Here is a 26,432-nt window from a genome sequence, read left to right as displayed (position 1 = left end):
AGAGGGTATTGGTTTGATAAGGAAATACAGGGTGAGAAAGGGGGCAGTCTTGATGAAGGAAAAAGGGCTGGCTGTTGCTGGATAGTTGTAGAACATGGTCAGGCCTTTACTGAGTCACATCATGACTACAGTTTCACAGGATCACCAATGAGACAAAGGAATCCTTCACGAGCATGAACTGATGAGCAAGTCACCTACTCCCATTGCATAAAGCAAGCAGCAGGTATTTTCTGCACTGAAAACTGCCTTTGAGCAGTATACAACATCAGGAGCACCTCCAGGACAACCTTATGCATATAGAGAATGAGCACAGTTAGAACATTTCTCTCAAATGTTGTACTGTGATATTAAGTCCACAGTCCAAATGTGATAATAAGCAGTTTTGGTGCACTTGAAAATAGACAGAAATAATGGAGGGATTCAGAGACCTGACAGCAGTAAAATGCTCTCTTGTCACAGAGATCAGTATCTGCAGTCAGGACTTGGCCTCCTTAGTGTCATACATGCAGAAGCACAGAACCAAGTAGGTGGATCTCGATTTCTGCCTTCCCTTGCCAGCACAAATGATAGTAGAAGCATACAACACCCAGAAAAGCTATTCCTGATACACAGGACGGACCACCTAGATCTGTAACAACTAGAGATAGGTAACCTGTAGAGTTATAAGCTAGTCTTTAGGAATCTGCCGCACCAGCTCATTGCAAAGGTTATCAATTAGGAATAGTATAGGACAAAAATTATGGCACAAGTGGACGGCATTTGGCTTTGCACCTCATTAAACATGCTGCACACACACTCACTTTAATAAAAGCAAACTTTGAACACTTTCATGTTTGGAATCAGTAATTTTCAATGTAAAAATTAATGTAATAAAATTGTCTTGCGCATAACAGTGGCAAGACCACTTAGTCTTGCGTCCAAAGAAAAAAATCTCCATTTTGACCTCTGGGCCAAAATTGTCCACCGCCCCATTTGGGCCGGATAATTCAAATTCTCTGGTGAATTACCGCCCGAATCAATAGGGCGGGGAATAGAGGGAAATTGCTCTCTTTGCCTTTGAAAAATCATCCCGAAATTGTTTGGGACGGAAGCAAGTTGGGAGCGGGGTGGAAAGCGGGTGGTGTCATCAGCGCCGGGCTGAGCACGTCAGCGCAACGTGGACGTGCCATGTTGCACTGATGCTTAGCTACGTTCCTCCCCTTCACTTAAACGGGAGGGGTGCTGCGCGACCTACATGGCGCAGACTGGACCAAGTAGGGCCAGGGAGGGCTCTGGCCTGGCCAGTGGCCCGACACACAAGAGGGGGTACCAGGCTGCCTGTTGGCAGCCTGACCGAACCCGTGGTGGCCATTGTCAGGTCAACTGTAGAGTCGGCCGACAATTAAAATAAAATGGCGGCCGCGGCGGTGCGCCCTCCCCTTTAAGGGTGGATGTGCCACCCAGCTATTGGCAGCTTCCCGCCATGTGAAGTTGTCGGGGGCACCGACAAGCGGTCGATCGACTTTTCAAGGCAATGTCGCTTCCGGGCCGGGGACTAGGCAGTGCACATTCTAATGACGTCATTACCACCGTTCGCACAGGAACAGGACGAATACCTTCTTTGCCTCAAAAAATAACGAGGGCAATGTCCCAATTGTCAGAGTCCACCCCGACTGGGCGGAAACTCATTTCACCCAGGCGGTAACTGCTCTTTAAAAAAAAGGGGGGGGGGCAATTTCGTCTTCCTAATGTTTGATGAAAGGTCCAAACGTAAGTCTCATGGGAAAAATTGATTAATGAGTGCCTGTTTTCTCTGTTCTGATTGAAGCACTAGCTCATGTTATCTTCCACCTGCTTTCTGAGACCTGTGTTGCAACATCTCATCCTTACAAGCACATATATGCCTCTTTTAATGATAATATTTTGTAGCATACCAACACGCTGTGGCTCATACTACAAGACACCAGCACAGTGGTCTAAACATAAGAAATATAGTTACAAGCAGCCAAAGGTCTTATTGTATGATATTTTAACCTCCTGAATCAGTGATATTTATAGGCCCTTTCTGGTGAGTTCTGGTAGTTCTGTAGAACTGTCACATCGAGAGTGGATAGTCCATGGGCTGGATATTGCAGGGGGTCAGCGGGCCCGTGGTGGCAGATCGGGTGGGAAAGTGTTGTTTTTCCCCAGTGGGTCGGGACCCCACTGTGAACCCGTCACCATGCGTCTTTTCCAAATGTCGGGTCTGTCAGCGCTGAGTAGACCTGACACACAGCGGCGGGGGAGCGCAATGCAAATGATGCCCCGTCCTCAAAAATAGATCGGGCTTCTTGGCAGAACTACTAGGTAGGTAACCAGCCGCCCGGATACCACTCTGGGGGAAAATCCACCCTACAACTGCCATTTTGCACACACCAAAGTCCTACAAACAGCACTGAGATGAAAGACTAGTAAATCTGTTTTTATGGTGATACTGGTTTGCAGAAAATTGTTGGCCAGTACACCAGAAAACCTCACTGCCCTTCTTCAGATAGTGTAATAAGATCTTTAATATCTCCTGAACAGATAATGGGGCCTCTGTTTAATATCTTATCCAAAGAATGGCACCCCATCAGTGCAACAGTTCCTCAGTACTATACTGAAATGTCAGCCTCGATTATGTCCTAATGACAAAAGTGAAGAATTTTTGTATATTATGTATCAAATTATTGACTTCTTTCTGACGAGGTTAAAAAACATTAACTCAGAGAGGGGTTGCAATTGGGAGTGGGCCAATTGGGGGCTTGCAACAGTCTTCGGGCCTGCTGTGGAGCAGGAAGGACTATTCTTCAGGTAAGTATTTTTAAAACATAACTTTTTGGAGGCGGCTGCCAGTGGCCCCTTTATAGTCCACTGGTTAGACCGCATGTAGATATAATTATCCTGAATGCAGGCGGCTGGTTTCGGGCAGATTGCATAAAATAGGCGTTAGGCTCCCTATTTGTTTTAGGCGTGGGTACTAGTCACCTATATTGGAGCCTTTACTAATATGCCCTTACTGATGTGGAATGTGCGCTCGCATGGCACCCGCCATATCAGATGCTTAGGCGCCTGTTTTACACCTATAAAATGTGCACAGCATCATGAATCTATAGCCCATTGTGCCCATTCAACTCAAATACAAGCAATTTTTTGTACTTATTTTCATATATATATTTGATTGGTAGTTCTTCTTGAATTTATTTAAATTTTCTTTGTTCAGGTCAAATTTTTAAAATAATTTCTCAACATATCTTCCAATTAGATACACAGACCAAAGAGAGACAGTTAGTAGTGAACCTTCATGTAAGGATTAATACCCTTAAGGAGTAAGGCCTTGTGCCTTGTCCAATTCATATTGAAATTTAATGTGTAGGGTCGGCAGACTGTTATTTTCTATCTTCTAAGGAAGGATAGTTAACTCTGTAGCTGCTATAAATCTATCTTGTGTCATTGCTTCTGTTCATTTATCCATTTACTGTTTAATAATGCCACCTAGCAATTTCTGTCCAGTGATGTGTTGCTTCTAATGACTTCTGGTGTTAAGGAAGATCATGTGAGGGCACATAAGTCAGAATACAGTAACAGTAATTTCCTGTTTAATCTCTGATGTCATGATAAATTAAATAAACATGAGGCGGTTTAAGGCACATTCCGGTTCGTGAGGAACCAGGGCTTGTGTACAGGAGTAGGCAAAAACCTGAGCCCAAGAAAAATATTTTGAATAGAAATATCTTGAATAAAAATATAACAGCACTTTAGTTCTTCAGTGAGGCTTGAACCCCTACCCGTCTTTCTCAGAGATGAAAGTGCAACCAACGCATCCGTTTGTTGTGACTGCATTATAAAGCTGACAATGCACCAATAATATAGCATTCCCTGCAAAGCTGAAGGACTACTTTATTGTTGGCAGTAGTAAATTGATGTTCTAGTGGGAGATTTAGACGTTAAAGATCCCATAGCACGATTTGAAAAAGAACAGGGATGTCTTGGGGTGTCTTGTCACAATATTCCTTTCTCAACCAACACCACCAAAAACAAATTACTTGGTCAGTCATCTCATTGTTTGTGGAATCTTGCTAGTCAAAGATGGCTACTGAGTTTGCCTGTATAACAACAATTCATTGCATTTCAAAGTCATTCATTATATGTGGAGTGCTCTGAGAGATGTGATAAGGTTGTAAGTAAATGCAAGTTTCTCTTCATTACTTCAGTGATGCAATGGTGAACTGCCTATTGGCTGATCTGAGTGATGTTCACTGTTGGTGCTTGGAAGTACCCAGTGGTGTAGAAATTGAGTGCAGTGATCACTTTCACTTCCACTGAGAACGCAGTCCAGATGTTGCTCTGTGGCTGTAGATCTGGTTCTGTGAACTGACACAGATCTGAGATTACATCCCTGTAGAGGCACAGCCTCGACATACATTGTTCCTCACAGAACTCCAGGTAGGTAATAATTGGCAGTACCCAAGCTGCATCAGGTAGTACTGAATCCTGAAAGTCTGCCTGCTATGGCTTTGAATCTGCTGGCCATGATCTCCTGCTGTTGCTGTTCCCCCTTCTCCAAAATATTTAGCACTGCAATGCAGACCACATATGACACACACAGTGCATAATTCACAAAAGAAACATTTTTAGGCAAATATCCTGCTCTGTTCATCACTAGAACTCTGATGACTCACTCTGGTAGATGTTACTGTGATGTGGTAATAAATAAATCCCGAGTATATTTGTGTCTCCTCATTAATTGCTGCTTAAAATGTAGTTAACACCAAAAAAAAATTATGACAAGTCTGTGAATTAACTTGCATTAGAAATATTTTCTTCCAGGAGCAAGAGCAAATGTTAACACCTGATCTACTAATTGTAAATCACCAATCACTATTCTTTAATGCACAATTAGCGAATGTGCTAGTTCTATCATACAGAGCAAATTAAAACACCAAGGCCTCCATTCACTATCCATCGGCAAATGATCTTCAAAATTAGCGAGTAACTCTGCCACACTTTATTTAAATTAAACTGTTGTACTTCATGATTGCTGTCACTTTTCTAACTGCCCAAGCAAACAGTCAACAAAAACAGATCTTACCTATGATTGGATTTGATTATTTGATTCAGTGTTTCAATTTCAATCTGAATATTTGTTGTGCTGATACATTTTTTATTGTCAGGTTAAAATGCCACAGGATATGAATATGAATTGCTTCCTTATGACAGTACGCTTTTGTTATCTTATGGAGGGATTCTTATGGTGGGGTTCATAGTTTAGTAATTTTCAACCCTACTATAATTCAGACATAATTATTTTAAATATGTCTTAATTTTAAATTCAAACTCGACCCAGTGTCAATAAAATAAAATTTTTATGTGCAAATTCTTGAATTCCACGAAATGTTGCATTTCTTCATTTTACTAAGTTTTTAACTAACACTTTGTATTAGGTATGTGTGAAAAAAAAGGAGAGATGGCTAGTAAGTGATTTTTATCTGACTGCTTGCAGTGCTTTTACTTCTGTTTGTCAGATACTAATTATGCATGGTTTATTGGGTTTTTAGTTGCCGTGACTTGTCCATATTTACCTGCCTCTCCTTTCCCTTACAACCTGAACCTCAATTAGCCACCTAGTTGTTGCAATTGGTTGTGGAACTTTTCTTCTGCTCTTCAATGGGTTTATACTTTGGCAATACACCAGGTTATCTGATGTCATGAATAACACTTTTAATGGTAGTTTTTTTTTACTTTAAGAAGTGAAATAAAAAATTCTTATTCACACTTTTGATTTACAGATATATTTTAAATATACCGAGAATTATCATACTTCAGATCACCTGATCCTAAACAGCATTCTTGGGTTTGTCTCATAAACTACAGTTTCATAGACACAAAACAATTTTATTGATTTATAGTAATCTAAATATTTAATTTTCATGCTAACACTTCAGTTATATATGTATACCTGTATCTATCAAATTCAAACAGATGTAGGAAAGACTAAATAATATTTAAAATATTAAGATGTAAATATTTCAAAACTATTAAATAAAGGTTTTGTTCATTTTACAGAAGTATGTCCTGATTGCAAAATTGTTTAAGCAAACATTTTTTAGTTTTAAATTAATGCACAAATTATTAAGCCTTATATATGGAAAGTTGAACATGCATCAGCTATATTGTTAGCCACAAACGATGCACAAATTATCTAAAAAAAAAACAAAGGGACTTTCTGTAGTATATTTTACTGTATAATTTCTCTTAGTTCTTAGTTCAGTATACTTGCCCTAGCAGAACATGTATTTCTCTTTAAAATTAACCATACTTCAATTAAATAATTTTTAAATAGTAGAACAGCATGATCAGTTAGATAAATTAATTTCCCATTTAATTCTTAACTAAATTATTGATTAAAAGTTTGAATTAACAAATTTATTGTTTTTGTTTTGAGTTAAATTCTCCACAGTTAACTAAAGATATGTTCATTGCTTAACATGTGTTAATGTAAACGTTTGCCCCCTACCTACTTTGTGTAGGGCTATTTTAGTGACGCCTGGAACGTGTTTGACTTCCTCATCGTTATTGGCAGCATTATAGACGTCGTACTTGGTGAAATTGATGTGAGTACTGTACCTTCCCAGCCACCGTTACTCCTCCCTTTTAGTGCTTCACTAAAGTTATCACTGGACAAGTCACAAACAGTTGAACCTATTTTTAGGATATAAAAGAAGAACCTTCAAAACCTGACTTCTCTCACTTTTTCACTGTCCTTTTCTAGAATGCAGAGAAGGTGAACTCCACAAAACAAAAGCTTGCATAGCTGTGAAAGCATTTGTCTTTTATGAAACTTTTTTTGGTGTTGCTGTGCACAGCCCGACTTGTATGATTCTGTGCTATCTCTGACTGTGGTACAGTTTCAAGCAAAATTTTGAAATCAAACAAGTTAATCTAACTGGGATGATTTGTTTCGAGCACAACATAGGAACTCAAATATACTGGACTGGGTTCTGCTATGGTGCGATGTATCTGCTGTATGAACTTCTGAAACATTAAGCAACAAAAAAGGACACTGTTCCCGTTATGGGTCTATTTAGGTTGTACTGGAAATAACTCCTTAAATAAAACTATAAACTGATGTTAAACGTTCTAGTCTTCATTAATTATTATAGATATTTTAAGTGAATTTTAATCAAGCAAGCTTCTAATCATATTTAATTAATATGATTAAAAAATGAATACAACATTTTCTAAGAAATAATTGAAGACTGGAGTATTTAGTTAAATTGTTTTAGTACATTCATGTTAATTTTATAATTTGACAAGTAAGTTTACAAAAAAAGGGAAAGTGGAAACATGGATACCATTGAATGAAAGAAAAATACTGATGCTTTCACAGTAATGGAAAATACAGCCAAGTTTATCTGGGTTGTAAGTGTATTTGTGTTGTAACTCTGTACTCTCTTGTTACTTTTTTCTATTATCTTTTCTCATCCCTTTCTGCTCCTATTGAATGTTTACATTCACAGCACTATTTCGCTGATGCATGGAACACTTTTGATGCCTTAATTGTTGTTGGTAGCGTCGTTGATATTGCTATCACAGAAGTTAATGTAAGTAAAGGCTATCAGTAACTCCACCTCCAAATTATCCTTGTTCCTTTATCGGGAAATTTTAATATAGAAATTCAAAGTCTGAAATTGTCTTGTATGTTAAACATGTCTTCACTTTAGCAGTGAGTTTTTAACATTTGGACTATTTTTTATACTTCAACTAGTGAAATTCAGAACAATAACTTTTATTCAACATTTAGCTGTCTGATGTCCAAAAAATATTACATCTCGTAGTGATCACAACTGACAATAATATTTGATGCACTGCTTTTTACTCCAAGTTTATACATTTAATTAAAATTGTTGGAACAATTGCATTCAGGTGCAGCGGATGCCCTCGAAGATTTATGATTGACAGTACTATGTCTGTACAGCCAATGAAAGTATATTTCTGACCACATGGGCTGAGACAAGGATATTATAATAACATTGCAACAGAATTTAAATTAAACTGCAATTTCATTATGCTCTCCAGTCAGCCGTTTTAAAACACATTAGTATGGTATAATGCTTTTAGTGTTTGTTTTGCTGGAGGTTGTACAGTCAAGCTGTAGAGCATAGAAATAAAATGAGCAAACTTAAACTACAACTCTATTTTACCTTTTTAGTTGCAGTGGAACTTAAAATTTGCTTTGATAGAATTACAGCTCAATTATTGTCAAATTGCTAATGACAAGATCATTTAATGATGTTTTTGCTTGTAAGCATTACAGTATCATTTTAGGGTTCGAGCGACAATAGAATATCAAATAAATCAATTTAAGATTTTTATTACAGTGATAAGTTTTCTGAGTAATTTCAACAATTGATTTAAAAATGCATATTTGAACAAAAAGATTTCCTAATCCCAAAGCAACAAAAAGACCTCTAAATTAGTGCTAAAAATATTTATTAAAAATGAAAGTACAAAGGAATGAGCTACTTACTTACAATTTTGATCTACCTGTTCTTTCTCAACCGGGCAAGTACAAAAAGCCAGACATAAATGCTGATTTTTTATTGTAACACATCGTGCATTTCTGGTTGCTTCTCAAATACTTCATTTTAATACACATCTACTGTGTACATATGTGTATAAAATTACTGATCTCAAGAGAGGTATCTACACACAAACTTAATGAGGTAAAATTTGCAGTCAGTGGCATACCTCCAGAGTAAACCTCCAACCCACGAAACAAATACGAACCTACCTCCTGGCGTCCAGGCTGCGGAGAGTTCCAGTCTCGGGTCTCCAGGCGGACGTCAACGTAAAGACCCACGGATCCCTGGGGTGTAGGCGGTTTTCCAATGTGGGCCCGGTCCTCCAATCAGTCACTTCATTGCACCAAACTCAATAAAAATTACATTTTTTGACAAATAATTTTAAACATCTTTGCAATATTTGCATGAACTAGTTTAAAGTTTATGTGCATCATTTTTGATTTTTAAATGTTTAATTTAAGGCTTATATATACCCTTACGCTGATGAAAGCAGGCCCTACTACTGTAAGAGTTTTGTGGGCAATTGCTGGGCAGTTGTTAGGCAAATCCCAACTCTGTGCCAGCAATGCTGATTTTCTATGTGGTTCGGCGTACCTTGACAGATCGGAAGTTCCGGATTTTGCACATCCCTCAGTACGCCGTCAGGGAGACTGCAAATTCTGGCCCAATGAAAATACAGTCCCTGGATATGAATGAATTGACTTTTCCACATAATTTGAAGGCTGCTCATTTCAATACTTTTGTGACCAACAACCTGTGCATAGCACATGAAGTCAGTGCCAGCCAAATGCACAAGACGATACAAACTGGTTGGCCCCAGCGAAAGATCAGGGCCACGCGTGAAAAATTATTATTTATTATTTTGATTGTATTCCCTTTGGCACCCTTGAGACTAGGTGCTCCAGTTTCATTATGGGGAGGCCCCTGATTTGAATATTTTGATGGCCCTATACAGATTTTGTGCAGGCTCCTATCACCCTTTGTATTGGCTTATCATCTTGGGCTGAACTGAACCCATCAGACATATAGTAGATCTCAGGTCGTCATTCCTGTTTGCACAGGCCACCCTCCATCATATTATCAGCCCCATAATATACTGGTTTAACAGTTTTGATTAGTTCCTTTTTCTAAATCCTCTTCTTCAAACTTAAACTGTGGAAGATCAGTGGAAAAGACTTGTAGTTCATTTAACCCCTTGTAAGACAAGTATCCATTGCAGATAAAGCCATACCAAGAAAAAATAAACATCTTCTGGTATTTACTTAAAGAGCCTGAGAGACTCTGAAAACTTATTTTTCAAGACAACTGTACCATTTATGTAGATAAACTGGAGTGCAGTGATGTGAGTGGTGACACAATAATGCCTTTTAAGTAACCAATCTTCTCTGCTCATTCAAATGTACTTTTATTCTGGCTGTAAGAAATGTTGAGAAAAATGTGAAATTGCATTGCAACAGTTGGTAGTGCAGTGCCAGCTTTCCAGAACAAGCTGGAGAAAGCTGTTTCTAATGATTCCCTGAATTGAGGATGCCCAAAAATTTCCCAGGATGGCAAAGGAGTAGGTTCAAGTATATATTCAGAAGTTAGAAAACTGTTCCAACTTTATTTAGTAAGACTGTTTTTTTACATTGTCTAACTAACTAAATATATATTTCACTTATGAGCATTCAGTATTCTTATGAAAACATTTTAAAGTATATTCTGAAACAAAAATATGAACTTGCTGTCTTTATTTTTAACATTTATTAATTGAAAACTCACTGCTAAAAACTTTGACTAGAATTATTTTAACCACTGCACTTGTCCAGGTTGTCCATTTATTTGGTAATATGCAGACTGACTATATGACATTAAATAAGCTGTGGGTGGTTTAGAGTTATCATCAGTGTACTTCTTTACAAATTTATGTTTTCTCTCCCAAAAGCATTATATAAAAAAATGCTTTCCTGACAGATTCTTTGTGCTGTTGTGAAAATAACAATTATGAATGGCCTCTTTTAGCTCAGTGAAAACTGGGCAATTAATATTTAAGGATGATTTTTCTTGTTTTGGTTCATATCAGTTATATAAGTGTGTATCCATTCACCAAATGTTAATCCAAGACTGTTATTCTGTCTACAGCAATATAAAATATCACCCATTTAGAATTAATTTTTTTCATCAACATCTTGGTGACCATGCAAATAGATTATGATTGTTATTACATATTCATAAGATAAGGTGACCACAAGTTCATGAAACAATTAGTTGACGGAAAAATTAAAAAAAAGAATGCTGGAAAGTTGAACAAAAACTGAGAATGCTGGAAATGCACAGTGAGTAAGTCAGCAACTGAAAGAAATACCCTTTAATATTTTGGGTGTGACATTTCATCAAAGCTCATTTTATTTAATGAAAGCGTTAATTTTACAAATTACAGTAAAAACCCATTCATATGTTTAAGCAAAAACAATAATGGGTTTTCTAATTCCACTTCATGTTCATTCTGTTTTCTAGAATCTTGTTGAGGCAAGTATATGAACTCTGGTTCATGACCGAGTACCATGCATTTTTGTTCGTATTTTTGTTGCGCACTTTTTATGATCTTTGTTTACACAGAGTTTCACATTTGAAGCACTTATATTGTGGTCATCCAAATTTTCTTTTCTCATTTAATAGGAAAGTAATGCCACCTGCCATTTATTAAAAAAATAATTTGCATAATTTATCCATTTTATACTTTCATGTTTAAATGAGCTTGCAGGTTAAATAATGGCAATAAGGAAGGAATAATCCCATAGTATTTTGAAATTAGCTAATAAATTTGTATGGAGTTTGTTGAACAAATTGTTTAGGAAACCTTTAAGATACACTAGAACTGCCAAACAAAATATTTTACATGAAACTTTGCAAATGAATTAATTTGAACAAAATCATGATTTTCATTTGCACACTGGAAAGATTGTTATTTTTGGATGTAGAATACAAACATTTATGAGACAGGGATTAGTTTAGACATTTCAATATTTATTAGTTCTGATGTATTTATGTTGAAGATAAAAAGTTTGGCACAAACAAGAATAGTTTATTATTTGTAGAGAGATTGGTTATTCAGTTGTCAGAATCGGTCTTGATGGCTAACAAAGAGAGAGGGTTTATTTTCCGACATTTGTTATTGTTAGTGAAGAGGCCAATATTAACGTAAAATGGTTTTCATGCTGATTTTGTTTTAACTAACATCAGCAAACAAAGGAGAATATATTCCAAACTCTTTAATTGCTTTCAACATCTATGTTCCATTTTATTTTATCTTGGAGATGAGAATTTGGCTGACCATAATTCCAACACTTGGTCTTTTGCACTGGATTTTCTGCATGATCACTTGGAGTGAGTAATATAAACAGTAGGAATGAAACCACAATTATTTTTTTCAATACAACTCACTGTCTTCTGTCTGCTGTCTATTCTGATACTCCCAGGCTGCTAGAGTCCCAGATTTTTAATATTATAAACAATCAATGTGCAGTATTAGGAGATTTAGACCTTGGGGGGGGGGGGGGGGGGGGGGCGAGGGGGGTGCGAAACAGCATAATCATAGAATTATTGCTGTCTCTTCATTTCTGGCTTTTCACTTCAGTGAAAATGTATGAGCTTGCAACTCCTCATGAACAATGCATGAATCATGTCTTGAATGTGGGTGGCCATTGTACTGTAGATAATGCCTACTGAATACTCCTTGGGCGATTGTAAGGAGGCAATAGCAAAAATACTGAGCAGCTGTGACCTTCATAGCCACAGATAAAGCAATTCTAATCACAGAGGAGTTCCTCACGTCATCTGCTTTCTACCATTTGATGCAGTTCAGTAATTCCCTATCTGAAGAGCCTTAACTTTCTTGGGCTTTGCTCACTGGGTAGTCCCAGGTATGATATTCTGATTCCGGTCCAGACGTGGATTGGGTCTGTGGTGGATCCGTTGGTCAGGATCACGGCTTGCATGTCATCGTGGAGCAGGCGGAGGATGGTGACAAACTTTTGGGGGCAGCTGAAACGGAGGAGGATGCGTTATAGTCCCTCATGGTTGACAGTGTCAAAGGCCTTTGTGAGGTCAAAGAAGGCCATGTACAAGGTCCCTGCATGTGCTCTTCCCTATATTTCTCTTGTAGTTGTCGAGCTCTGCTCGGAACTCCTACACGGCAAGCAAGCCCCAGGTGGGCAGAGGAAATGTTTCAAGGACACCCTCAAAGTCTCCTTGATAAAGTGCAACATCCCCACCAGCACCTGGGAATCCCTGGCCCAAGACCGCCCAAAGTGCAGGAAGAGCATCCAAGAGGGCGCTGAGCACCTCAAGTCTCGTCGCTGAGAGCATGCAGAAATCAAGTGCAGACAGCGGAAGGAACATGCGGCAAACCAGACTCCCCACTCACCCTTTCCTTCAACCACTGTCTGCCCCACCTGTTACAGAGTCTGTAATTCCCGTATTGGACTATACAGCCACCTGAGAACTCACTTTTACAGTGGAAGCAAGTCTTCCTCGATTTTGAGGGACTGCCTATGATGATGATGATGATTCTGATTCCATAGATGATCTCCTTGTGTGTCCAAACTACATCCTCATCCATTCCTTTGAAAGGTAATAATAGCCATTATGAGTAAAAGCTACAATGCTGTCTCTTATGCTTCAAAGATAAATTTGATTAATTAGTGCCAACTTTGATATGCATCTGTAATTGATTATTCAGTATGAAGGCTCCAGATTGTGATAGTAATTGGCTGCATGTGGAGAGTTCTTGATCTAGGAGTGAGTTCTCTTGTTAGGAAGTGTTGGGGGAGAGAGGGAAGGCTTCCTCTCCCACGAGCAGGCCCACTGATATAGAGGGTCGACGCTCGCCCCAGCCCATATAGCAATTCTCGAAGTTAGCAGACAGTGACGGATGGCAAAGTATAACGATCTTTATTACGAACGTCTGGGAACAACCCGTATCACAGCCGCCTGTGAGTGGGGATGCTCCCCGAACAGCACAATCATACAACTTGTATACATTTCAAAAACCCCTCTGTTCCCGGACAAGACCTCCCTAGATCTCTAATTGGACTACCTTATCAGCGCTACTTCCCTAATTGGACTACCTTATCAGTACTACTCCGGATTGCCAGGTCATGAGCTCTGACTGACAGGCCATGATCTCGTGACCATCTTAGACCGTTCCCAGAATGGTATCATTACGTTGGGATTTGTTATACATTTCCTTTGGTGCCATGAAGTCTCTCTGGTCTCTTCTCACCGCCTTATCAGCGGTCTGTTTAGGTTCTCTCCTATTGACATTCCATGTTGGAATACTATTTGGTATCCCAACCCATAACAGTACCTTCTGGAGCCTTGGAGCTGGAATGTACAAGGCGTGAGAAGAGATACAAGGCGTGAGAAGAGATACAAGGCCTGAGAAGAAAAGCCTTTACCTCCTTATGCAGGAACCAGCACTTTAACCCTTGTCCCGCTGGTACCCCTAATACCAAATTTCTCTTACAGGAAGATAGTGCAACAAAAATGTGGGGCAAGAAGTTCATGTGCTGATAGTAATCTGTATCAAGTAGAATGGCTGCTTCAGATATAAGATAATCCTGCATTTAGATTTTTTATTTGTTTTTATTACATATGTGTTTTTCTTTTATCATCATTTTGTTACATTTTAAGTTTGTGAATTAGATAGGGGCATAAATTATGGTTATAATTGGAAATCCGAAGAAAGATATTAAATGTGCACCTAATTGTGTTCTGTAGATAGAATGTTGAGAAACTGGAAGTTACTTTAAACTAAAAACTTCCCTTGGGTTTCATTTGCCTAGTCCCAGCCATGATGGTTTCATAGAGGTTTAATTAAAAATAATCATTTGATTTTAAAATAATGTTCAACCAGAATATCTGAACAATATTTAGCAGCCTGAGGGTTTTCTTGCAATGCTTCCTGATATCTTCATATTTGCTTTATTTTTACTCTGCTCTTGATCATTCAAACAGCTGTGTCGAAAGTGCTCTCCTACTGTAATTTGTTTCATTTTCTGTTGAATAAATAAGTGTTCACTTAATTATTGCAATAATGCATTCGAAGTAAATAACTCAGAAATAATTTTGCATTAATAAAGACATTTAAGGATGTAAATAAATATATCCATACAACTTTGTTTCTGTGGGGTAGAAATTTGCTTCAGGCTGCAGCGCAAATCAGACAATAGCAAATCGATAGTCCGTGGAATTCCATTGAAATCAATGAAAAAGAAAATTGGCTGGGGTGTGAAGTGGACTGCCGATTCTCTATTGCCCGTTTTGCACTATCGCTTAAGAGGAATATCTCTGGGGTTTTCAGTTACTATTGGTAGTAATTTAAACCACACTATCAGCAGAGATCAGCAATAGCCTCTGTTGAGCATTTCAAGAAGCAGGAATTAAGGTCTTTACCTTTATAAATAACAGATTAATATTACCATTGTCAGAACAGAAAATAGCACACCAAACTAATCAATTCATGAGTGAGAAGTAGACGTATAATGGAGGAAACAATAGCAGAATGCTGCAATCTTTAGCATAGAGATGAATCCCAGAACACAGAGGGAAGCTTGGAAAGCAGTTGAACACAGTCTGAAAAGGTATCAACAAGAGATTTAGGGGACGATATTTGGTATTGCCCCATTTGGGGGCGGTAACCGAGGCGAGGCGGGACTTCCTGCGTCCGTCGCGGAAGTCCTGTCCCGGCCACAAAATTAAGGTTACCACTACCGAGATGAAGTGGAGCATAATCTCGGGCTCTCCACTTCCTCTCGGGGGCAGGACCAGGGCGGTAAGCACGCGAATTTGTCTCATAGTGCTGGCACGAGCACAGAGCCCTCCCCTTCCATTAAAGGGAAGGACACGCAAGCTCTGCAATGAGGCGAGGAGTCACCACTATGCTCCCGTGGTGCGGGGTGCCATGGCCACAGCCTGGCACAAAAGCGGAATACTGGGATGCACCATCGCGGCACGTACCCTGCGAAATGGACAACGAAAGGTCGGACCAGTAAGTCGGTCGTGCAAAAAAAAATGGCACTACCCATCTGTCCTTTACTTTTCGCCCCGTGAGCTGAGTGTGGCCCAGTTTGCGACCCGCGAGGCAGTCTAACGGTGTGCTACCCAATTTTCGTTGCAGGGTGAAAACTGATCGCTTCGCACGGCGGTGATATCGTCGGCGCAGCGGCCCGGGGTGCTACCTGCAGGGAGCAGGGCGTAGCCGGTTTGTGTCTCTACTAACTCCCGGCCAATTTCCTGGGAGGCGGTAGCAACCCCCCCGCCAAGATAAGAAATCGTTTGCGCCCCGTTAATAATGGAAGATGCAAAAGATGCAAATTTCTCCTCCTTAATGATTGGAAAATTACAGAATGGAAAATTTGGATCTGCTACCAAATCAGAAGGGTGAATCCATAAACCTGACGAAGCTGAGACCAGCAAACTTGAGGGTCACTAATTTCTTTAGTTTAGAGAACTTGGAGGGTGTGTCGAGGTAGATTTTAGAAGTATCACAACTGAATCTGGTAAGTATCAGCCTCATATTTGTTGCCTCAACAATAACATGCATATTATGAGAAACATCATGTGTAACTGCTTTTCAAGCTTCCTTCTGTGTTTTGGGATTCAACCCTATGCTAAAAATTGCAGCATTCTGCCATTGTCTCCTCCATTAAACGTTTACCTCTCCCATTTAGTAGAGTGCAGTTCATGGATATAATCCTAAAGGCATGTATGTTGGAGCAGCAGCAGAATATACTCATGCCAATATTTAAGGAGGGTCAGTGGGTACGATCGGCGGGTCAGGTGGGAAAGCATTTTTTTCCCTAGCGGGTCGGTACCCCGCTGTGAACCCACCGCCACACGCCTGTCCCCAATGTCAGGTCTGTCCGTGCTGAGCAGACCCGACATGCAGGGGCGGGTTCACAGCGGGGGACCCAATTCAGGTAATTAGGGGCTTGTTCAGAGCCACTTAAGAATGAATTTCAACTCGCCTTTTGAATTTGACAGCTCATCCATGGGGAGCACACTGGTCGTGGAACATATCTGTCAAGCTGAGGTGGGAGTTCAGTGGCCATTGAATCAGCAGTTGAGTTGACCACATCACGTGTACAATAAAAGCTCCCACCTTACGGAGATATCTTCCCTCAGCTGCAAACTCTTCCTCACTGCACTGCCACAACAGATTCCCCTTGCTACAAGTCTTTACACAAGTCTCCATCCAGTCTGACCTCATTACCTCTCTCACCATTGACAGATCGCTTCTGTCATCTCTGCTTTACTTGCCATCTTTTCTATCAGCATGGAGTGCCCTTTATACTCTCTCACCTTGGTCCTCAGAATACCACCACGATCAATCCCAACACCAGCGGCACCAGGCACACCAGCAGCACCAACAACAACAACAGCAACACTTCTCTGCAATCACCTAATGCTGCACAGGACAGAGGGCATTAGCACCCGAACACATTGCTGCCGGGATGCCAGCGCTGACCTCATGGTCAGATTTACTTCACTTGACGCTGTGCAAACCCTGGCTACCACATGATGCGCCAGGTTGGCACCACCCCACACCAACACCATAAAGCAGCTCTACAATGTCTAAGCCACTTCCAAAGGTGCACACAAATCTGTCCAAGAATGCAAAGTGTTGAAAATAAAGATTTCAATGTTGACACCACATTAACAGGAACTTTACATGAACATTACATAAAACATCCAAGTGCCTACTTGTGTGTTGTTAGTTGGTATGATTGCACTACGATGAAGGTGAGTGTGAGGGGTGGCTAGTCAGATGGGGATGTGATAATGTAGCTAGAGAGGGATGGGTGGAGGTGCAAGATAAGTTGGTGTGAGTAAGCATGTGCAGAAGTAGGGTAGGGAAGACAGAGCAATGGGGATGTGATGAGTGGCACAGCAGGATGTGGTTGAGTGTGGCTTTGTACTAACGGTTCGTGATCTACTGAGATCATTGAAACATTTGCGGCCTTGCACTCAGGTCCTTCTGACCACATCCCTGCTTGTGCCCGCCTCTATATTGTGCAACCAGGCTATGTTGATCTCCTAAGGAGGTCTCTTCCGCCCATGGGAAGGGAAGAGGATCTCCCTGTGGGCTGTGACTCCCTCCATAAGTATACGGAGGGAGACATGGAAGAGCTTGGGTGCAGCGCAGTGCCTCTATGCAGTGTTTGTTAGTGTTTGTAGCACCTCAATGCAGAACACTGACAGCACAAACTTCAAAATAAAGTTAGCCATGGTCTCTTTAAGTAAACCAGCAGATGACGTGGACATCACCAGACCCGTTTCCTCTAATTGATCGGCAAACATGTTGGACGGGCTTAACAATTTCAGAGGCCGGGATGGAGACAAAAGCAGGGTTGGAACCCACCACTGATGTTGTCTGCCATGGTCCTGCCGAGGTTAGCAAAATCACGGCCTTCAGTTTCAGAATGTAGCATTTTCCAAAGCTTGATCTGAGATTCATTCTCTGGTGGAAAATATAATGCCTGCACTATAGTCCTTTGACTAGGACTATAATACCTGTAGTGCAATCATACCAACTAATAACACACAAAGGTAGGCACTTGGATGTTTTATGTAATGTTCATGTAAAGTTTCTGTTAATGTGCTCCAATGTTGCAATATGAGACATGGGGCTCTATTTGCAGCCAACTCTCTAAGCAGACCGACTAGAGTCTTAAATTTAAATCAAGCCAAATACATAGGTATGAAGAGCAAGTTGGCTAAAATAGATTTGGAAATTAGATTAAAAGGCAATAGCGAATATTTAAATAAGTATTTCATAATTATCAATGAATATACATTCCATTGAGAAATAAAATCTCCATGGGAAAAGTGATCCATCTGTGGATAACTAGAGGTTAAGGATAGTATTAGATTAAAAGAGGCGTATAATGTTGCTAAGAAAAATAGCAAGCCTGAGGATTGGAAGAGTTTTAGAAACCAGCAAAGGATGACCAAAAAATTGATAAATAAGAAGAAAGTAGAATATGAGAGTAAACTATCAGAAATATAAAAACAGATTGCAAGAGTTTCTACAAGTATTTAAAAAGGAAGAGAATACAAAAGTCAATGTGGGTCCCTTGGAGGCTGGGACAGGAGAAATTGTAATGGAAAATAAGGAATTGGTAGAGACATTGAGAAACAAATATTTTGTATCTGTCTTCACAGTAGTAGACACGAAAAACATACCAGAAATAGTGAGGAACCAAGTGCCTAGTGAGATTGAGGAAATTAAAGTAATTAATATTAGTAAAGAAAAAGTACTGGAAGAATTAATGGGACTAAAAGCCGACAAATCCTCTGGACCTGATGGCCTACACCATGGGGTTCCAAAAAAAAGGTTGCTGGAGATAGTTGAGGCATTGTTTGTGATCTTCAAAAATGCACTAGATTCTGGAACAGTCCTCATGGATTGGAAGGTAGCAAATGTAACACTGCTATTCAAGAAAGGAGGGAAAGAGAAAACAGGAAATTCCAGACCAGTTATCCTGACATCAGTCATCGGAAAAATGCTGGAATCCATTATAGAGAAAGTATTAACAGAGCACTCAGAATATCATCATCTGAAAAAGAAATTGTGTTTGACCAATCTATTAGAGTTTTTTTTGAGGATGTAACTAGTAGGGTAGATAAAAGTGAACCAGTGGATGTAGACTATTTGGATTTTCAAAAGGCATTCGATAAGGTCCCACATAAAGATTGTTACGCAAGATAAGGGCTCATGGAGTTGAGGGTAATATATTAGCATGGATAGAGGATTGGTTAAAGGACAGAAAACAGAGAGCAAGAATAAACGGGTCATTTTCAGGTTGGCAGGCTGTTACTAGTGGGGTGCTATGAGTATCAGTGCTGGGGTCTCAACTATTTACAATCTATATTAATGTCTTAGATGAAGGGACTGAGTGTAATATATTCAAGTTTGTTGATGATACAAAGCTAGGTGGGAATGTAAGCTGTGAGTTCACAAAGAGACATAGACTAGGCTTATATTCAATGGAATTTAGAAGAATGAGAGGGGATCTCATAGAAACATATAACATTCTGACAGGATTGAACAGGTTAGATGCAGGAAGAATGTTCCCGATGTTGGTGAAGTCCAGAACCACGGGTCACAGTCTAAGGATAAGGGGTAAGCCATTTAGGACCGAGATGAGGAGAAACTTCTTCACTCAGAGTTGTGAGCATGTGGAATTCTCTACCACAGAAAGTTGTTGAGGCCAGTTCGTTAGATATATTCAAAAGGGAGTTAGATGTGGCCCTTATGGCTAAAGGGATCAAGGGGTATGGAGAGAAAGCAGGAATGGGGTACTGAAGTGCATGATCAGCCATGATCATATTGAATGATGGTGCAGGCTCGAAGGGCCGAATGGCCTACTCCTGCACCTATTTTCTATGTTTCTATTGAGTGAGTGGGCAAGAAGGTCGCAGATGAAGTATGCTATTTAGTAAATGTGAGGTTATTCACTTTGGTAGGAAGAATAAATATTTTTTAAATGGCGAGAAACTGTTAAATGTTGGTGTTCAGTGGGATTTGTGTGTCCTTGTACACGGAACACAGAAAGTTAACATGCAGGTATAGCAAGCAATTAGGAAGGCAAATTATTGCAAGGGGATTGGAGTACAAGGGTAAGGAAGTCTTTCTGAAATTGTACAGGGCTTTGGTGAGACCACACCTGGAGTATGGGATACAGTTTTGGTCTTTGTACCTAAGGAAGGATATACCTGCCTCAGAGGCAGTGCAACAACGGTTCACTGGATTGATTCTTGGGATGAGAGGGTTGTCTTATGAGGAGAGATTGAGTAGAATGAGCCTATACTCTTTGGAGTTTAGGAGAATGAGAGGTGATATAATTGCAACACAAGATTCTGAGAGGACTTAACAGGGTAGATGTTGAGAGGCTGTTACACCTGGCTGGAGAGTCTAGCAGTAGGGGGCATAGTCTCAGGATAAGGCTGAGATGAGAAGAAATTTCTTCACTCAGAAGAAATTTCTTTGGAATTAACTAGCCTAGAGCGCTGTGGATGCTCAGTCATTGAGTATATTCAAGGCTGAGATTGATAGATTTTTGGACTCTAAGAGAATCAAAGGACATGAGAATCGGGCGGGAAAGTCGAAGATCAGCTATGAGCTTATTGAATGGCGGAGCAGGCTTGAGGGGCTGAATGGCCTACTCCTGCTCCTATTTCTTAGGTGCTGATATTGGTTGGGAACTGTGGTCATCAATAAAGGGAGGTTTGGCTTGGGTAAGGACGTTGCAAGTCTGGTTTCAGCCAGTTTAATTACAGTGTCTGCTAGGACAGGAAGGTGGTTCTCAGTTAAGCATTCAGTCTATAAGCACACAGATTCATACCACTGCTAGACATCGAGAAATCATAGAACTGTCCACTGCAACAGTTCACCCATTCTATACCATAATGCCGAGACATCACAGAGTGTTGCTGATCCACCCCTGTTGCCCACATACCAAATTGGTCACTTTAACTGTAACTTCTTTCACTATAATTGCAAAGAAATACCACCAAGAATCACAAAGATTGTACAGGGGTAAAACAGACAAATATATGGAATAGGAATATATCTCTGTGCCATATCATTAATTGGAGAGGCTGCAGAGGATATTTACTGGAATGGTACCAGGGATGAGATACTTCAGTTATGTGGAGAGACTACAGAAGTTGAGATTGTTCTCCTTAGAGAAGAGATGAAACGGAGATTTAATAGAGGCATTCAAAATTATGAAGCATTTTGAGAGAGTAGATAGAGAGAAACTGTTTCCATTGACAAGAGGGTTGATAAACAAAGGGCACAGATTTAAGATAATTGGCAAAAGAACTTGGAGTTTGGAGAGATGTGGAGAATCTTTTTATACAGTGTCTTATGGTCTGGAATGCACTACCATCAAATTGGATCAGCAGGTGTTTTCTGTGTGCTGGTGGTAAGTATTTTAATAGAAAATGTGACCTGACAATAACACCAATTAAAGCCCCTCTCTGACATTTCTGATTGGTGCCAAATCAATGTTAAAAATTATTGACACGCAGAAAATAGGGCCTAATGAGTTTTAAAGTAATGCTCACTTAATATTTGATGTGTGGTACCACAATTACATTATCCGAATTCATTCTTATAAGAGTGTGCTGTTACATAAATATAGCAAAGATAGTCATTAATTCTAAAGGGGCAAAGTGTGTTAAAAAGATAAGCCTGAAGGCTCTGTGCCTCATTGCGAGGAGTATTCGGAATAAGGTGGACGAATTAACTGCGCAGATAGCAGTTAACGGGTATGATGTAATTGGCATCACGGAAACATGGCTCCAGGGTGACCAATATCCAAGGGTATTCAGCATTTAGGAAGACAGAGAAGAAAAGGAGGCGGGGTGGCATTGCTGGTTAAAGAGGAAATTAATGCAATAGTAAGGAGGAACCTTAGCCTGGATGATGTGGAATCGGTATGGGTGGAGCTGCGGAATTCCAAAGGGCAGAAAACGTTAGTGGGAGTTGTGTACAGAGCACCAAACAGTAGTAGTGAGGTTGGGGACAGCATCAAACAAGAAATAAGGGATGTGTGCAATAAAGGTACAGCAGTTATCATGGGTGACTTTAATCTACATATTGATTGGGCTAACCAAACTGGTAGCAATGCGGTGGAGGAGGATTTCCTGGAGTGTATTAGGGATGGTTTTCTACACCAATATGTCGAGGAACCAACTAGAGAGCTGGCCATCCTAGACTGGGTGATGTGTAATGAGAAGGGACTAATTAGCAATCTAGTTGTGCGAGGCCCCTTGGGGAAGAGTGACCATAATATGGTAGAATTATTTAGTAAGATGGAGAGTGACATAGTTAATTCGGAAACTAGGGTCCTGAACTTAAGGAAAGGTAACTTCGACGGTATGAGGCATGAATTGGCTAGAATAGACTGGCAAAGGATACTTAAAAGGTTGACGGTGGATAAGCAATGGCAAACATTTAAAGATCACATGGATGAACTTCAGCAATTGTACATCCCTGTCTGGAGTAAAAATAAAACGGAGAAGGTGGCTCAACCATGGCTAACAAGGGAAATTAAGGATAGTGTTAAAGCCAAGGAAGAGGCATATAATCTGGCTAGAAAAAGCAACAAACCTGAGGACTGGGAGAAATTTAGAATTCAACAGAGGAAGACTAAGAGTTTAATTAAGAGGGGGAAAATAGAGTATGAGAGGAAGCTTGCAGGTAACATTAAAAACTGACTGCAAAAGCTTCTATAAATATGTGAAGAGAAAATGATTAGTGAAGATAAACGTAGATCCCTTGCAGTTGGATTCAGGTGAATTTATAATGGGGAACAAAGAAATGGCAGACCAATTGAACAAATACTTCGGTTCTGTCTTCACGAAGGAAGACACGAATAACCTTCCGATTGTACTAGGCGACAGTAGGTCTAGTGAGAAGGAGGAATTGAAGGATACCCTTATTAGGCAGGAAATTGTTTTAGGGAAATTGATGGAATTGAAGGCCGATAAATCCCCGGGGCCTGATAGTCTGAATCCCAGAGTACTTAAGGAAGTGGCCCTAGAAATAGTGGATGCTTTGGTGATAATTTTCCAACAGTCTATCGACTCTGGATCCGTTCCTATGGACTGGAGGGTAGCTAATGTAACCCCACTTTTTAAAAAAGGAGGGAGAGAGAAAACGGGTAATTATAGACCGGTTAGCCTGACATCAGTAGTGGGGAAAATGTTGGAATCAATCATTAAGGATGAAATAACAGCGCATTTGGAAGGCAGTGACAAGATCGGACCAAGTCAGAATGGATTTATGAAAGGGAAATCATGCTTGACGAATCTTCTGGAATTTTTTGAGGATGTAACTAGCAGAGTGGACAAGGGAGAACCAGTGGATGTGGTGTATTTGGACTTTCAAAAGGCTTTTGACAAGGTCCCGCACAAGAGATTGGTGTGCACAATTAAAGCGCATGGTATTGAGGGTAATGTACTGACATGGATAGAGAACTGGTTGGCAGACAGGAAGCCGAGAGTCGGGATAAACGGGTCCTTTTCAGAATGGCAGGCAGTGACTAGTGGAGTGGCGCAGGGCTCAGTGGTGGGACCCCAGTTCTTTACAATATTTATTAACGATTTAGATGAAGGAATTGAGTGTAATATCTCCAAGTTTGCAGATGACACTAAACTGGGTGGTGGTGTGAGCTGTGAGGAGGACACTAAGAGGTTGAAGGGTGACTTGGACAGGTTAGGTGAGTGGGCAAATGCATGGCAGATGCAGTATAATGTGGATAAGTGTGAGGTTATCTATTTTGGGGGCAAAAACACGAAGGCAGAATATTATCTGGATGGCGGAAGATTAGGAACAGGGTCGGTGCAATGAGACCTGGGTGTCATGGTTCATCAGTCACTGAAAGTGGGCATGCAGGTACAGCAGGCGGTGAAGAAGGCAAATGGTATGTTGGCCTTCATAGCTAGAGGATTTGAGTATAGGAGCAGGGAGGTCTTACTGCAGTTATACAGGGCCTTGGTGAGGCCTCACCTGGAATATTGTGTTCAGTTTTGGTCTCCTAATCTGAGGAAGGACATTCTTGCTATTGAGGGAGTGCAGAGAAGGTTCACCAGACTAATTCTAGGGATGGCTGGACTGTCATATGAGGAGAGACTGGATCAACTCGGCCTTTATTCACTAGAGTTTAGAAGGATGAGAGGGGATCTCATAGAAACGTATAAGATTCTGACGGGACTAGACAGGTTAGATGCGGAAAGAATGTTCTCGACTTTTGGGAAGTCCAGAACCAGGGGACATAGTCTTAGGATAAGGGGTAGGCCATTTAGGACTGAGATGAGGAGAAACTTCTTCACTCAGAGAATTGTTAATCTGTGGAATTCCCTGCCGCAGAGAGTTGTTGATGCCAGTTCATTGGATATATTCAAGAGGAAGTTAGATATGGCCCTTACGGCTAAAGGGATCAAGGGGTATGGAGAGAAAGCAGGAAGGGGGTACTGAGGGAATGATCAACCATGATCATATTGAATGGCGGTGCAGGCTCGAAGGGCCGAATGGCCTACTCCTGCACCTATTTTCTATGTTTCTATGTTTCTGTAGCACATTGTAAATCCATCTAGAAACATGCACATGTCTACTTTTGTTTTTCCATGTTTGGATCGTGCATCATAAATCTACACAATTAAATTATGGATACATTTCCATACATACTGTTAAAGACACAGTGAAGCAAAGTTAGTTAAATAAGGTCAAAATATAACAGTAATTATTTGTTTTAATAACAAGGTGTAAAATTTCATATATCCAGTACATTTAGGTTCTCTAATTTTACAGGAACAATTCTAATTAATAAAACTCTATTTGGTGTCTTGGTTAAATATTCTTTTATTTATTCTTCCTTAAATCTTTAATTTATTCTGTGCTTTAATTTTCAAATTTTCATCATTAAATTAGCAAAATTATTTACGAATTTACTTACCTCTTTTCCTTTTCATTCATTTACAATGTGTATATTTGTTTTAGTAGCCTCTATTATTATTATGTGTATGCTATTTATGATAACACAAAGTTATCGTGATATTTATAATTCTATAATTAATTTTTGTCACATTTTATGCTAATTATTTTCTAAAGCTCCAAAGCATTTTAAACCTTATGCACTGGTAATTGCATGCATTTGGCACCACACTGCATTTGCATGAATTTGTTGAACTCACTCCTCACCATAATTTTCCCTTTCCCGTATTTTCATTATTATTACCCTGCACTTGAGGCATTGAACCATTTCAACTCCATGTTTACTATTTTTTAATGTAATCAGTTGCTGTGACAGAATGTGGGGTGCTTGGGAACAATAGTAATTGCAGCTTTTTCTGCAAAAAGTACTAATTTTTTTCATAATATTCAAATTAATTATTATAGTTGGCCTTGGGTCACCCGTTGAATGTCATGGTCAGTAAACTAGAGCTTTATATCAATACAGTTTGAGTGTATAAATTCTATCACATTTGTGTTAACGATATGTGTAATTTTTAGATATTTTAACAAAGAAAAAATATACGTGCATGGACCTGTTTTAATAAATGTATTGTGCATGGATAAGTGACTTTATTTTCTTATCAAGTATTGAATTTAACTATGTGAACACAGTAAGAGGGTTTTGCATGGGGACCATGTGGTGTTTGTACATTAGCACTTTGACCTCTGGGACAAGGGTTTGAATGCAGCCTGGACTAATGTGATGAAGGTACCCAGAGTTTACTGATTGTAAGGATCCTATGTGAACTAAGTTTGGACAGTCTCAACCCAGTTAGCAATCTTTTTCAGAGAGGCATTTTCTGTGGAACTGGAAATGTCACACTGATGCAGCAGTTGGTGCTGTTCTGAGATTGGGACAAAGCACAATGTTGGGGCAGAATGGACAGAGCTTTACTCTGCTTCTAACCAGTGGTATACCTGACTCGGCAGTACTTGACACAGTGTGTCTGAAATGGGAAAACATTCCATGTCTCAGTGCTAACATTTCTCATCTTGATAAGCAAAAATTCAACAATTTAAAAGGAAAAAAGCAGCTGAGATCTGAGGTGCTATTTACGTAATTCATATTCTTAAGCTATTTGCTTGCAAATATTTTTACAAGCTGGATTACCTGTGGGATGTAACAAGCAGAAAGTGTGAAAAAATATATATTGTGCATTTCCTGGTGACTAAATGCACTGCAGTTTTGACAGAGGTCTTAGGTTAGATTGATGGCACTCACTCTCAGCTGAAAATAAATAAAGTATTTGTTGTAAAAAGACAGCCATGAAAACTATAAG

The 26,432-nt window shown here is 39.8% G+C and overlaps 1 protein-coding gene across 1 annotated transcript in view; it reads left to right on the top strand.

Moving 5' to 3' along the window:
- cacna1db (calcium channel, voltage-dependent, L type, alpha 1D subunit, b) overlaps positions 1 to 26,432 on the top strand; it is a 760,213-nt gene that overhangs the window by 574,542 nt on the left and 159,239 nt on the right. The window contains exon 30 of the mRNA XM_070894765.1: positions 6,528 to 6,611. Within this exon, the coding sequence (XP_070750866.1) occupies positions 6,528 to 6,611 (84 nt within the window). The remainder of the gene's footprint in view (positions 1 to 6,527; positions 6,612 to 26,432) is intronic.

The sequence above is a fragment of the Pristiophorus japonicus genome, chromosome 12 (assembly GCF_044704955.1).
Source record: "Pristiophorus japonicus isolate sPriJap1 chromosome 12, sPriJap1.hap1, whole genome shotgun sequence".
Lineage (NCBI taxonomy): Eukaryota > Metazoa > Chordata > Chondrichthyes > Pristiophoridae > Pristiophorus > Pristiophorus japonicus.
Note: the sequence above shows the minus strand (reverse complement) of the source record. Positions and strands in the feature narration are given on the sequence as shown.